Source organism: Varanus komodoensis, unplaced genomic scaffold, assembly GCF_004798865.1.
Source record: "Varanus komodoensis strain SLA01 unplaced genomic scaffold, ASM479886v1 scaffold14_3, whole genome shotgun sequence".
In the NCBI taxonomy this organism is placed as follows: domain Eukaryota; kingdom Metazoa; phylum Chordata; class Lepidosauria; order Squamata; family Varanidae; genus Varanus; species Varanus komodoensis.
The window spans coordinates 2,172,020-2,185,388 of NW_025335439.1; the positions used below are offsets into that span (position 1 = coordinate 2,172,020).

A 13,369-nucleotide genomic window follows, 5' to 3' on the forward strand; every position below is an offset into this window, starting at 1 on the left:
GTTAGCATTTCCATGGTTTTTTTTTTTACTCTAGAAAATATTCCAGTTGAGTTAAATAACAACTTGCTTGTGGCAAATAATATTACAGAATTTTATATCACATAATAAGTCCAGAACAGCCTTAATATTACAAAGACCTAAGTCATGGTGGAGTATTGTGTTCAGATATTGCAAAATACCATCAAACAAGATTAAAAGAAATAATTAGGTGCAGTATACTAAATAATGTCAATATATGGTGAAGCTACCAAAGAAGGGAGTTTTTCTTCCCCCACCATCATTGCATTTTCTCAGTGTTGCCTAGTGGAGCTTTTCCAAGTGATCCATGGCCTGCTGCAGTCTGAACCTGGGAGAGAAAGAGGGGGACCCTTGGTAGCAGGTGATGAAGTTGTACAGCACTTTGAAGATAAAGGCAATCATAACCATCACAAATCAGACATGACAAATGCAGTGGGCCAGTTTCATTTGATGAATTTTAGTTGGAGCCTAAGGACAAGGTGCTTGGTCAAGTCTAGTCATAAACACTTCTTTGGGAGAGAGAGTGGTACCAACCTTTTTCAAGGAGATGGTAATTAGACCACTTCTTTAAAAGTCTAACTTGAATCTGGATAAAGCTAACATCTATAGGCCAGTAGTCAGAATTTCCTTTCTGGGTAAGTTGCTTGAGCAGGTGGTTGCTGGTCAACTCCAAGAATTTTTGAATGAAACTGATTATTGTGACCCATTTCAGGTAGGCTTTAGGCTTGGTTCTGGAACAAAAACTGCCTTGGTTGCCCTATACCAGGAGAGGGACGAGGTGTGCAACCCTCTTGATTCTCTTGGACCCTTAGTGGCTTTTGATAGCATCCACTACGGTATCCTTCTGAATAGGTTTTCTGTGTTGCGAGTTGAAGGCACTGCATTGCAATGGTTCTATTCCTAAAATTTGCACAGCCAAATTCAGAAGGTCATGCTGGGAGATTATTACTCTGTCTTAATAGTAATCCTATAGGGTTTTCCAGGGCTCAGTTTTATCCCCCATGCTGTTTAACATGTACAAGTGTACAGACTCAAAATTTACTTAATAGCAATGCATCTTCTCTTTTAGGTGTTAACATAGGCGAAGTTCTAGATAAGCGGTATAACGTATATGGCTACACTGGCCAAGGAGTCTTCAGTAATGTGGTGAGAGCCAGAGATATGGCAAGAGCAAATCAGGAAGTGGCTGTCAAAATCATTAGGAACAATGAGCTTATGTAAGTAAGAAGGTTTATAAAATGTCATATATTATAATAAGCTGTTTGGGGAAAGTTTCTACTATCATCACAGAATCACTACAAGCAGCATTTGAAGACTTGCACAAAAATCCCATGCTTAAATATAATTTGAACATCATTCAGTAGTTTTAGCATCACTGTTGCTTCCTGTAGCTAATAGTATTTACTGCTAGTCTGAGAAAGAAAAAAAAATGCTTCAACTTTTTTGAGACCTGGAATACTTCTGAACGTTTAAGTTATTATCCTATTGAATTAATCATAATAGTTTCAGTTTCTGTAAAACAAAGTAGAATATGTTTTCATCTTTTGTGTGTGTGCATGTGCGCACCTGTGCATGTGCATTTGTGCATTTCCTGAAAGGGAGTCTTTTTGATGCTCTCTGTCTTGAAATGGAAAGGGGAATGGGGCGAGCAAGCCCCAAAAAGACAGAAACCAAGCCAAACTCTGATATGCTTCACTTTCTGTTCTAATTTAATTTTCTGAGCCATCAGCCAGAGCTTGAGCTTTGAGCTCCACACAGTGTTCTATCTCTAGGTATTATATAACTAATCATTAGCATTTCTTTCTTCCAAATGTCCCTAACAGGCGGTTTAGTAATCTCTAATTCTTTGTTGTGGTCTTTGTGCATCACACATATGGGTGAAGATGGATGATAGAAGGGTATACATATATTTGTGAGGGGATTTGTGAGAAGAGGTTAATAACATTTGTGAGGACAAGGTTGAAGATCTTGAGGTGAAGAAATCGAAGACAGAAGAATGCTAGAGATCTTGATGCATTCGCAAATGGCAGTCAAAAGCGAACTGAGAAAATCGCAGGAGCCAACTATTTATATAATGGGTAGGGAACGGGGCTCCCGAAGAAAGTTCTAGGTTGAGCTAGAGAAATCTTCCCAAAAAAGGTACTGCACTGGCGCAACAACCGTATGTGTGAATGCACAGATGACCACTCGATCATCCTGTCTTATCCTACATAACCATAGGTTTCAATCTTGTGTATAAAGCCACTGTTATAAATCAGGAGTTGCTCATACATAATAGGAATAGACAGTTTTTTGTTCAGCTCTTCCCTACTCTCATCATTGTATGTTAGCCCTTACTCTACATAGTTTGCAGAACATTTTGTGTCCTGTGGGAGTGGCAACTGTAAGTTCACACTGTGCTAATGCATCATGATCACAGCAACAGTTGCTAAAGGTTTAAATGACTGCCATTTAAATGATACTTGTGTGCTGTTTATTATAATAAATTTATCTCTTTTCAGGCAAAAAACTGGTTTAAAAGAACTGGAATTCTTGAAAAAGCTCAATGATGCAGATCCTGATGACAAATTTCATTGTCTGCGATTGTTCCGGCATTTTTATCATAAGCAACATCTCTGTCTAGTATTTGAACCACTTAGGTGAGATGTTAAAATATATTTTAATATTTTTTCTTCCTAAGTTACACATTCTTTGAATATTTCAGAAGCTGTTTTCTTCCAGAATGAGTGGAGTCCTAAGCAAAAGTTTAATGCCCCTTGAGCCTTCTGCATTTACCCTTAAATTCACATTCGTGTTTAAATACATTTTATCCTATAGACACATTTGCTATGGTGATAGTGTTGTATTTGGCCCAGTAGTGGTTATAAATGAAATACTGAGTTGATTATGACACAAAAGAAGCAGAGAATTAGAAAGGTGGGTATGGTGGGAGAAAGATAACTGTACTTGTCCCTGAGAGCAGAAAATTCCAAAATTCACAATTGGGCAGTACTTTCGTTAAGACCAACCAACATTCCACAGAAGATTGTGTAATCTTTGGAGTATTCCAGAACTCCTTATCAGGCTAGGTGTTATACAATCTAGCAAAAGGGAAAAGTAAATAAAATGGCAGAACAGAAAAGTAGAAGGATTAGAGCACATGTAACCATTAGGTCTGCAGATTTGGGTGGCAGACTGGCTGAATTAATCACTGGCTGGTGTTGCTGGTATCAGATTGCAGTTAGCATTCTGGAACAGAAGCAGTGGCTAAGAAATAGCTTAATGCAATAAGATTCCATAATTGCCTGTCTGTTGCTCAGCTGCTTTACAAATCTAGACAATGAACAAAGCACAGCTTATCTTTTGAGTGGTCAGTTACCAGTGATTTGAGGTCTGAAATGTGGGCAGTAAATCTTATTGAAATCCTCGTTCTTTCCATTCAGTCACATTTAAATGTTATCCTGTGGGCTTCTATAAAACTAATGCCGCATGTATTAGTATTTGAAATGCTGTGTATTGTACATAATCCAAAGAAAATCTAGCAGAATTTCACTTGTGTGAAGGGATTTTCCTGGCTTCTTTCCACCACATCCCCTATGTTATCCTAGGAGGTTGTTCCTGTGAGTCAATAAACTGCAGAAAGATTGGGCATAGGGGGAAGCTGCTGCACACTGGGCTTTCTGAGGTACTTGTCAGATTTGTGTTGTACAAGCAGAAGTGCATTTCCATTCTCTGAATCTAAGCTACTGCATTTTAAAGATAGGATTATTTCCTTTGCTATCACTTATTATTCTTTTCATTCTTTTCAATTTAGTATGAATTTACGTGAGGTACTAAAGAAGTATGGAAAAGACGTTGGTCTTCACATAAAGGCTGTGCGATCCTATAGTCAGCAGCTATTTCTGGCTCTGAAACTTCTTAAAAGATGCAATATCTTGCATGCTGATATCAAACCAGACAATATTTTGGTAAGTAGTATTTCATTATAATGCTGCAGAGTTTGTGGAAATACACAGTATTGCAAATTTAGATTAAGCTTCAATGCATCTGGAAATTTAAAATTTATTCAGAATTGTGTCACTTAATCTGGAATAGTTTTCTTACCAGTACATGCCTGAACACATTTACTCATTTGTATTACCACAAATCTGCATTTCAGCTTGTGGCCTACATGATGTATGTCCCATGTGATAAATTCATATTTCATAGAAAAACCAACAGTGAAGAATTTCTTTATCTTGCACCCCTGACAGTTCTGGCAATTCTTGCAAATAAGGAAGGTTATAGTATTTATTTTGCCCCAGAAAACTATGTCAGTGTCTTCATTAGGAGGTGGGGTTGGTCACTGACAAATCTGCACTTAACAGCTATGCAATGTGGGAAGTCCTACCTTGTTAGTGTCCTTGTAAATTTAGCTGTCAGAAGGAGTGATGTGCAATACCTAACATGTAAGGAAATGGAAAAGGTGAGATATTGCTGCCCCACCCCCCGCCCAGGTGCACATATTTTTGCATTTTTCCTCTCCCTTAATATTACTTTTCTCTGCGCAGTTTGAGTGCTGGTATACTATAGGGTCCTTCTCTGGGGGAAAAAATAATTATTTACCAGCATAAAGGAGGCTTATTCATAACACCCATAAAAAGCAGATCATATACTGGGTAGAAGAATCTCTGATGCTGCTCTGAATCCAAGTGCAAACTCCACTATTGTGTATGAGAGAGGACTAGGGAAAATACAAATTAATTTTACTTTAGCTTAATTCATGTTTCCTATTCATGATAGTAACTGGGTGAGCAAATTTCAGGCTTTCTCTGCAGAAGTATTATTACAGAATAGACACTTCCAAAATAGAAAATAATATTACTGCTGTTTACCAATATGATGATTTCAGAAGCTGCCTCTCTACTTAGAGTTGTAAAAATATGCAGGGACCTGCCGAGTTCATGAGAAGGGGTTCATCTAGTCCAGCATGCCTATATGGCGTGATATGATATGTCAAACTTTTTAAGGGCTAGTAATAAGAATCATAATGCCACTTGCTTACTACCTTTGTCCAGCAGGTTAAATACAATTCTTTTTCGTCTTTTTCATTTTTAGGTGAATGAATCTAAAACCATTTTAAAACTTTGTGACTTTGGATCAGCTTCACATGTTGCTGATAATGACATCACACCGTATCTTGTCAGTCGATTTTATCGTGCACCTGAAATTAGTAAGTTAATCTACCCTCTGATGTTCTTGCTTACATTCAGATTCTGCAGTTAATATTAATTTGACTTGTAGGCTTTTGAACAGAAACCTTGTTGAATAGAAAATTGGAGGTGGCTGTCTGAAATATCATTTAGTATATGGCAGTGCCATAATGTTTCTGCTTTACTTGTCTTTTCATTAACTCTTTTTCTACTCCTTGACACAGCAGATGTGAAAAAAAGTAAGACAGGTGTGGGTCATCAGCAAATTCCTAATTTTCTTAACAGATTTTGATGACAAGAACAGAACGTGGATATGAGGAAAGGCTATGCAGTTCAGTGGTATACCCACCTTTTGTGGGCTGAGCAATATGGGCAAAATGTATTAGATACGATCTGTTATTCTCTCTTTTGGGCTTTAGGAAAATGAGTCACCATAATTTCAGCCTAATGTTTTTGTATGATTAATGGTTTTAATCCTAAAACTCTTTTCCTTCAGTTATAGGCAAAATCTATGACTACGGTATAGATATGTGGTCTGTAGGCTGTACATTATATGAACTTTACACAGGAAAAATATTGTTTCCTGGGAAAACCAATAATCATATGTTGAAACTTGCTATGGACCTTAAAGGAAAGATGCCAAACAAGGTAAGAAATAAGAAATAAAAATTCGTAGAAACATGAACAAAGTTATACAATATTTCCCTGATCTTGTAGGAATCGGTAGCCAAGCTCAGACAGTAACATTTCTGTTTACCCTTTTCTCCCTTCGTATGCTTTAGCACACTGATTCTAGTTAACTTAAGCTAAAATTCCCCTTGCATTCCAAACTGGGAATTGTGGCTTAATGTTGGTTTACTAATCATGATCTTCAACTATGGTTTCACTATGCTTTGAAGTCCTGGTTAATGATCTCCTGTTTAAAACAGTACTTTATTTGGGAGTAATGTAGATTTAGCTAGCCAAAATTGGCATGCCAAAGCCAGACAGAAAGGGGTGGTGGGGGGGAATGAGAGCCTGATGTTTATTTCTGGCTCTGTAGTTTGGCAAGCTGGAAATAATATGTTGGAAAAGGAGTCAGTTTACTGCTTGGGCCTTTTTTTCTAGTGGCACTTTCCAGTAGCCAAGGCGTATGGTTTGGGTCCAGACTTCTTGTCTGCAGAATTCCACTGATGTTAGAGGAAGGTTGAACAGTAATTTTCACCTGCTTTCTCTTTGACTGCAGCCCCACCCCATGCCTTCTGAGAACAGTGAGAGAGATGGGCCTGGGGCTCCAGGAGGAGGGGAGGATAAGTGAATTTCACTGCTCCCTTTCCTCTAGCATCAGCCTTCCGCTGCATCTCGGTTCCTTCCATGAACAGAAGGGCACAGGTCTTTGAAGCAAGTATATGAAACAGCTCATTTTTATTTTAGTTTTTTCCATCTTTGCAGTGAACTGAAGAGCTAAATATAATGACCCCAAGTGTTTTTTGGAATTAATGTGAGGCTTTTTGATCTAGGCTTGTTTTCATGTTCTGGAGTTAAAAGTGTGTAGGGGGCTATGGCGCTTCTTTATCCATTGCAGGTTTAATGCACTGAACTCTTAATATGCCATCCTAAGTTGCAATTCAGGTACATCATTGAAATAAGTTATCTATTGGGAGTATTGTTTTCAAGATTTACAACAGGATGTGAAACTTAAAGATATTTATTTGCTGTCCTTGTTTCCAGATGATCAGAAAAGGAGTGTTCAAAGATCAGCACTTTGATCAAAATCTGAACTTCATGTACATAGAGGTAGATAAAGTAACAGAAAGGGTAAGTATGAACTAAACTAAGTATGTTGATATTCTGTTCGGAAATGTCCTATACCTTTTTTTTTCAAACCCTTTACATTAAAATGGTTTAATATATTATTATATTTCCTTTTATTTCCTCAATTAAACTTCTATAACTTTTAGTAATTAATTTAGTAATCAACACATATCATGCTAACTAGTTATGGCACACTTCTCCTCAGTGCAAATGTATTAGTCTTGAGGACACAAATACAGGAAATTTCCAGAGCAGGGGTTAGCAACTTGTTCTTTTATGTGGTTTCTGTGTATCAAATATATGAAGCTCTGTGCCTGCGTGGCTCTCCAGAAGTTTTGGCTGCCAGCTCCTATCATCCATCACTGGTTGTACTTCCTAAGGCTGATGGGGATTGTAAGCAAAACATCTGAAGAGTCCCAAGTTGCCTACTAATTTCTGTGCGGTAAGAAATTAATTAGCTTCATGGAGAATGCAAACTGTACTAATTGTGGATTTGCTATGAAGGTTTGGATGTTTTCATTCTTAGTCTAGAAGTGATTTCTGCACATGCATTGTGGACAGATGCATTCGCTTGTTTAAAGCAGTCTCCCAGATAAGTCATAATCTCATTTCTAACCTAAACGGTCCACTGTAAGGTGGGAGACAAAGACAGTTCTAAACATAGTGTGTTATATAGCTAGTTAGGGAGGCTAAGTGTTGGAATTGTTTCTGTAACATGGATTTGGAGAGAGTGGCACTTAAAAGATAGTGATCATTTAGGAAGGTGAGGATCAGTACAAGGGAGGGGCACCTCAGCTAAGTGGAGGTGTGACTAGACACCCACCTTTTTCCGGGCTGCACAACAACAGGCCTAGCCAAAGGCTATAGTTTTCCCTCCCACCTTGTTAGTGACTGTACAAAATAGCAGTGTGGTATTGTGAAAGGATCCAGGGTAAAGCTTTTCACAGGACATCTATAATCAGTTTCTACATACTGAAGAGGAGTTGGCCAACTCGGCTTGGGTGCGGGCATAGGCAGTTACCTAGTAACAGTAGCCAACTTTTGCTCTTACCCACTTAGTACCCTGAGAACATAAGCACTGGAGCATGGTTCAGCCTTTAGCAGTTCTCATAATGTGAAATAAGTTCCCTATTTTCATGAGACAAAGTACACTGAGTAGCTAAATGACATTTCTAGTCAGGTTTTTTATGATGTATTACTATTAGAGTATCTGTGTTCTTAGTTGCTTTGCTGCTATTTTCTTTGATGGCAAATGCCCTTATCTTTGTAGGAAAAGGTAACAGTCATGAGCACCATTAATCCAACAAAAGACCTCCTAGCAGATTTAATTGGGTGCCAACGCCTTCCTGAAGATCAACGCAAAAAGGTTCACCAGCTGAAGGACTTGTTGGACCAGATCCTTATGTTAGACCCTGCTAAACGGATTAGTATCAACCAGGCTCTGCAGCATGCCTTCATCCAGGAAAAAATTTAAATCCATTGAAGATGTTCAAAGGGTTTGAATACTTAATATACAAAGACTGATGATGTTTCACAGCAATTTATAAATGTACATATAACATATAAATAATTTCCCTGCAAAGTTGAGGATGATATATTTGAATTAATACGAAGGTGGATATTTCTTTTAGAAATGTTAGAGTAAATCTGTTTGTCTCTTACATAAAGATTTTTTTCACTGTAGAACTGTTTTAATTGCCAAGACTGCACAAAATTACAGTGCTAATGTATATGTTGCAGTTCCCATATATACACACCCTCTCTCTTTCTCTCTCACACACGCACACACACATGCATGCACACACACATACACAGATGATCTGTTATAAAATATCAGTAAAACTGGGTGGTTGATTTTGGTTTTTAGCTGATTTGGCTTCATTTTTGTCTCTGAGAAACGGCCAGCATAAATGCTGTTTATATTACATTTTCCTAGGTGTGTGCGTGCAGGCCACAGCAGCATGCCCTTGGTGTAGTCAGTGCCGAAGGGGGTCTGTTCCTTCTTGAGCCTGCCCGCAGGGATGGTCTCCTCTTTTAAAGCAGGTTGCGTACAACTTTCAGTACACTGAAGGTAAGCTAAACCATCAACATCACTGGTGTTTAAGATGTTAATTGTACTGGAACAACTGAAAAATGAAGGGTCAATAGCTTTGTAGCAGAATTCCCTGCATGTTTTATAAATGATCTTGTCTTTGTTTTCTGGCATTACAACTGTGGCATAATTCCAACTTCTGTTTGATCATCACATTCAAAGAAAAAAATTGGGGAGTGTGCACTTGATGGAGAAGAGCGCCTTCAGTGTACTGTTTATTACTTTCATTTTTTAAAAAATCAACTTGCTATATAAAATTTATACCTTTTGTTATATACAGTTCACTATGGCATAGAACCAGTACTTAGACATGTTTTCATTTACTAACAACAAATGTTGAGCTCTGATTCCAAAAGTCCTTATCTCCTCATGGCCAGACAGAAAACACCATAATGAAATTTTTAGCTATTTGTATGTCATTTGAAATTGTAATGCTTTATGCTAAAGGTGTTTTTCATTTGTTCATTGTTTTCATTATTTGTGATCATGTTGTCTTTCAATACAGGCATAAACCTTCCACTCTTGAACAAAGCAGCTGCTTTTTAAAAGCGGTAATTGCTTCTTTACCTTTTATTTCTTTTGTAAATGAAGCTTTCTTTAAGAAATGTGACTTTAAAGTGTTGTCTCTTGCATAAAACAGTTGACATTCACTTATGTAAAGTGAAGATTGTTCTGCTGCATGTAAAGTGGACCATGCAGATTTCTGTATGTTTTCAGTATGCATCATTAGATAATAAAGTCTTTTGTGAACAAGGCATTGGTAGCCATTTTTAAAAGATTTTTGTCTCCAGTGTTGCTGATTCAGGTAATCCATAAGAAGAAATCTTTCATTTTTGATAGTACATTAATTAAAACAATAACTAAAAGATGTGATTCCCTTGAAAGTTATTAGACTCTTACTTATCAACAATTCAGTATAAATACTACCCCAAACCCTGAGCATCCTACAAATATTATCTGCTTTCATTGTAATGACATTTATTCCTTTAGGTTATTGGCTTGGATGCAGGTTTTAACTAATGTTTGTGCTGTTTTTCTTACTTTTCCTTTTTGATGGTGCTGAAAGAGACAAAGAAAAGCAAGTCACAGGCCACTCAACGCCTACGCCAGGGGGTCTGGTTTGCTGAGACACCAACTTCACCTTCTTAACAAGGTTATTTCTGACAGCATGTGTAGATAAACATTTAGCAACAACTTAAACAATAGTTTGTTGTTCATCTTGAGGATGCCCAACCGAGTCGATGTTTGCTAATCCAATTCTTGCATTAAAAACAGTCACGTAACAAAATATTTGTATATATTTCATATATACTCCATAGGTATATGAAAACATCCAGTATCAATATATTTTGTAATACCCTAAACCTTATAAAAAGAATTTCTAAAAATCCATGTAGGCACATAATTACATCCGGTGTGCACATTTAGTGCCTCAGTCATAGTTATTGCCAGTGGGGTTCTCCCTGTGAGTAGCTCCCTACCATGGTAATATACTGAGCTATGAAGGTAGCAGGTGTTGTTACCTGTTTAATTTGAATCTCTACCCTGTTTCTTCTCCAGTTTAATTTTACTTTAAAAGTAGTAAATGTATTTCTCTGTCAACTTATTGAAAATGTTTCTTGTTCGTACAGGAGACAGAATGCAGCTTTCACTCACTGAAATGAAGAAGTAGATTACTTGATAGTTAAAGTAATGTGGCGCACTACATTGGCAACACCTCCAGCCTATCTTGCATATCTAGTGGCAGTCTTGACACAGATGTCATAAAATGCTATTGCCTCCACCCTTGTTTCATGTCCCTGTTTAAATAATGAAAAGAGTTGGTCATGTCAACTCCAGTAGCATTTACAGCCAATTTTATGGCTACAGAATTTTTAAACTAGTCTCAAGAAAAAACAAAGTTGCTTGTTTACTTATTCTTTGTGTTATAGGTGCTGTTCAAATGAAGACGATGGCAACCAGAAGACTTGAACAAAGGTTTCTGTTCTATAAAAGATATAAAAAACGTTCATTTAGTTATGTCTAGTTTTTTTTCTGTTCACAGCACACAGATGCAGGCTTCATTTTAACACTTCTGCCCTACTGGCAGTTCTTAGCATAGTGTTGTTGTGTTGTTTCTTTGTAAAATGCGTCTGTTTCATTCCTGGGTGATGTAATTTTGTTGTGATAAATTTGAAGCAGGACATGGTTGAATATGTTTTAAATGTTTCATTATCATGCTTTATCCCTTAGGTAAGAGCCAACTAAATTTGATGGTTGAAATATACCAATAGGATCACTTCTGTACTCAAAATTTTGTAAACAGATAGAATAGGCTGACATCTGTTTTTCTTTGAGCATGCAGTTTGTATGCCTTTAACTACAAAATAATTCTGTTTTATGGGTGTCAACTGTTAAGCAGGCAAAGTTGTTGATACCTTTTCAGTGCAACAAAATATCTGTATGGTTGCATATCTGATGACCCAGCAAAGGTACTGGATTTACAGACCTGTCTAAGCTAGTTTGGTGTAATCCAGTTTAAATTCAGACTGTAGTGTGAGAGATGACTACACTACACTCTTCTTTTCTTGACAATCTTGTTCAGACTTTAAACACTTTTTCCAAATGAAAACCAAGCAAAGCTTAACAAAACACCCAGGCACTGGGGATAATGATTAAGCACAGATAAATCAAATGAGAATTAAAAATACTGCTTTTTTTAGTGATTTATCAGGTGGGGAAATGCATTTTAAGTTTGTTTTCCTAGGTGTTTTGTGCTGCAGTGTAGGTTGACATGACAACAAAACTAGCTGAGCTTTGGATAAATCTGATACTGATAACTATCTTTGCTAATGATGTCTTTCCCTTCCTATATAGGGTAAGTGGCAGAAAACCTCTGAGAAACTTTTGCGTGGCTTGATGGGTACTCAAGAGGCAGATCGGTCTGAGAAAATACAGTACAAGATTGATACGCTGTAATGTAAACTTGTGCATCAAAATGTGAAGCAGTAGCTTGCTTAAAGATAATAAATACCAGTTTTTACTAGTTATTTTTAGTCTATTCTGTAACTCATTCTTTTCTGCTGAATTCCACTGAATTCTAAGACACCAGCATAATAATACATTCCTATGATATATTTTCAGCAATGTGGGGTGCTCAGTGAGTGAGCTACCTATTGATTTAATAGGGTAATTCAAAGAGAGACCAGTGCATCATTTACCACTTCTCTACAACTGGATTTCTCCCTATGAGAAAACAATTGCACTCTCCCACTGGAGGGGGTTGTTGCAGCAAGCTGAAATTTTCATCTCCAGCTCCAATGCCAAATTAATGGGCAGCCTCACAAATTTACCTGGTCTAAAAATACCATGCAGTCTAGAATGTGTCTAGTTTTAGATAAGAGCACCTGTTATTTTCTAATCAAACAAGGATAAGCTCAAGCTTCATCTTGATGATAATGTATGTAATCATGATTACCTGGAGTTGCTTTCACTTTTTTCCTTTTTATATTAAGATTTTCTATAATGTAACTGCCTTTTATAAAAGCATTGATCTTTAAAGATGCCAAGAGAGTACTCCTAGGGTCGTTGGGTAAGCATCCTAAGGAGCATAGCAAAGTTCAGAAAATCTATGGTTGGTGGCAGTGTTCTGGAAGTTGGAGATCTGCCTATGTCCCCACGCAGCCAGCCCAACTATATTGGCCACCTCTTGGAAGTCAGAAAATCATCCAAAGAGAGGAAGAAAAAGGGGTGAGTCAGGAGGGGAGGAGATTGGAGAAACCGTGAAAGACTGTATCTTTAGCTTCCCATGTGCTAGAAGGGCTGGAGGAAAAGGCAGTTGGAAGATACAGACGCAAAGAATCCCTTTGCCACTCCTCCCACCCTGCTGGCATCAGCCTGGCAAGGCATAGGAATCTCAGAAGTCTCTGAGTTTGGGGATTTGTGTTTTATTGGGTTTTAATGCTTGGAAGCATGTGCAACACCATTCAACTACATTCCACTTATTGCAACTGTCCATAAGCATACAAAATTGCTATAAACCTCTATAGGGACCGAATTAACAGGAAAAATTGTTAAATACTTCCCCCTCTAGACATATTTGTGTATACATGAATTAGTTCATATAACAATGCATCTGATACTTATCTGCGGTCCTTAGACGCTCATGCTATAATACACCTAATTTCTTCAAAGTACAGCAAGTTTTCCTTTGTTGTGTTTGAGTAATCGAGGTACTTAGCTTTAGGTAGGAATGATATGAAATTATTAGTTTTGAAATTCCTTATAATCTGTATTAACTATGTGCCATGTGGAA

The 13,369-nt window shown here is 37.5% G+C and overlaps 1 protein-coding gene across 7 annotated transcripts in view; it reads left to right on the top strand.

The window, feature by feature from the left end:
• The window catches only part of PRPF4B (pre-mRNA processing factor 4B), a 42,346-nt gene extending 30,242 nt beyond the window's left edge, over positions 1 to 12,104 (top strand). Inside the window, exons 9-18 of one of the 7 annotated variants that reach the window (XR_006414153.1) lie at positions 1,088 to 1,235; positions 2,520 to 2,657; positions 3,812 to 3,965; positions 5,095 to 5,209; positions 5,686 to 5,837; positions 6,900 to 6,986; positions 8,254 to 9,626; positions 10,142 to 10,228; positions 11,007 to 11,052; positions 11,932 to 12,104. Coding sequence is in view for 1 of the 7 variants with exons in the window: in XM_044424516.1 (XP_044280451.1) it covers positions 1,088 to 1,235; positions 2,520 to 2,657; positions 3,812 to 3,965; positions 5,095 to 5,209; positions 5,686 to 5,837; positions 6,900 to 6,986; positions 8,254 to 8,457 (998 nt within the window). In the remaining 6 variants the exon portion in view is untranslated. Of the gene's footprint in view, positions 1 to 1,087; positions 1,236 to 2,519; positions 2,658 to 3,811; positions 3,966 to 5,094; positions 5,210 to 5,685; positions 5,838 to 6,899; positions 6,987 to 8,253 lie in introns of all 7 variants that reach the window. The other 6 variants (XR_006414152.1, XR_006414154.1, XR_006414151.1 and 3 more) reach the window with 6 other exon arrangements.
• The last annotated feature ends 1,265 nt before the right edge of the window (positions 12,105 to 13,369 follow it).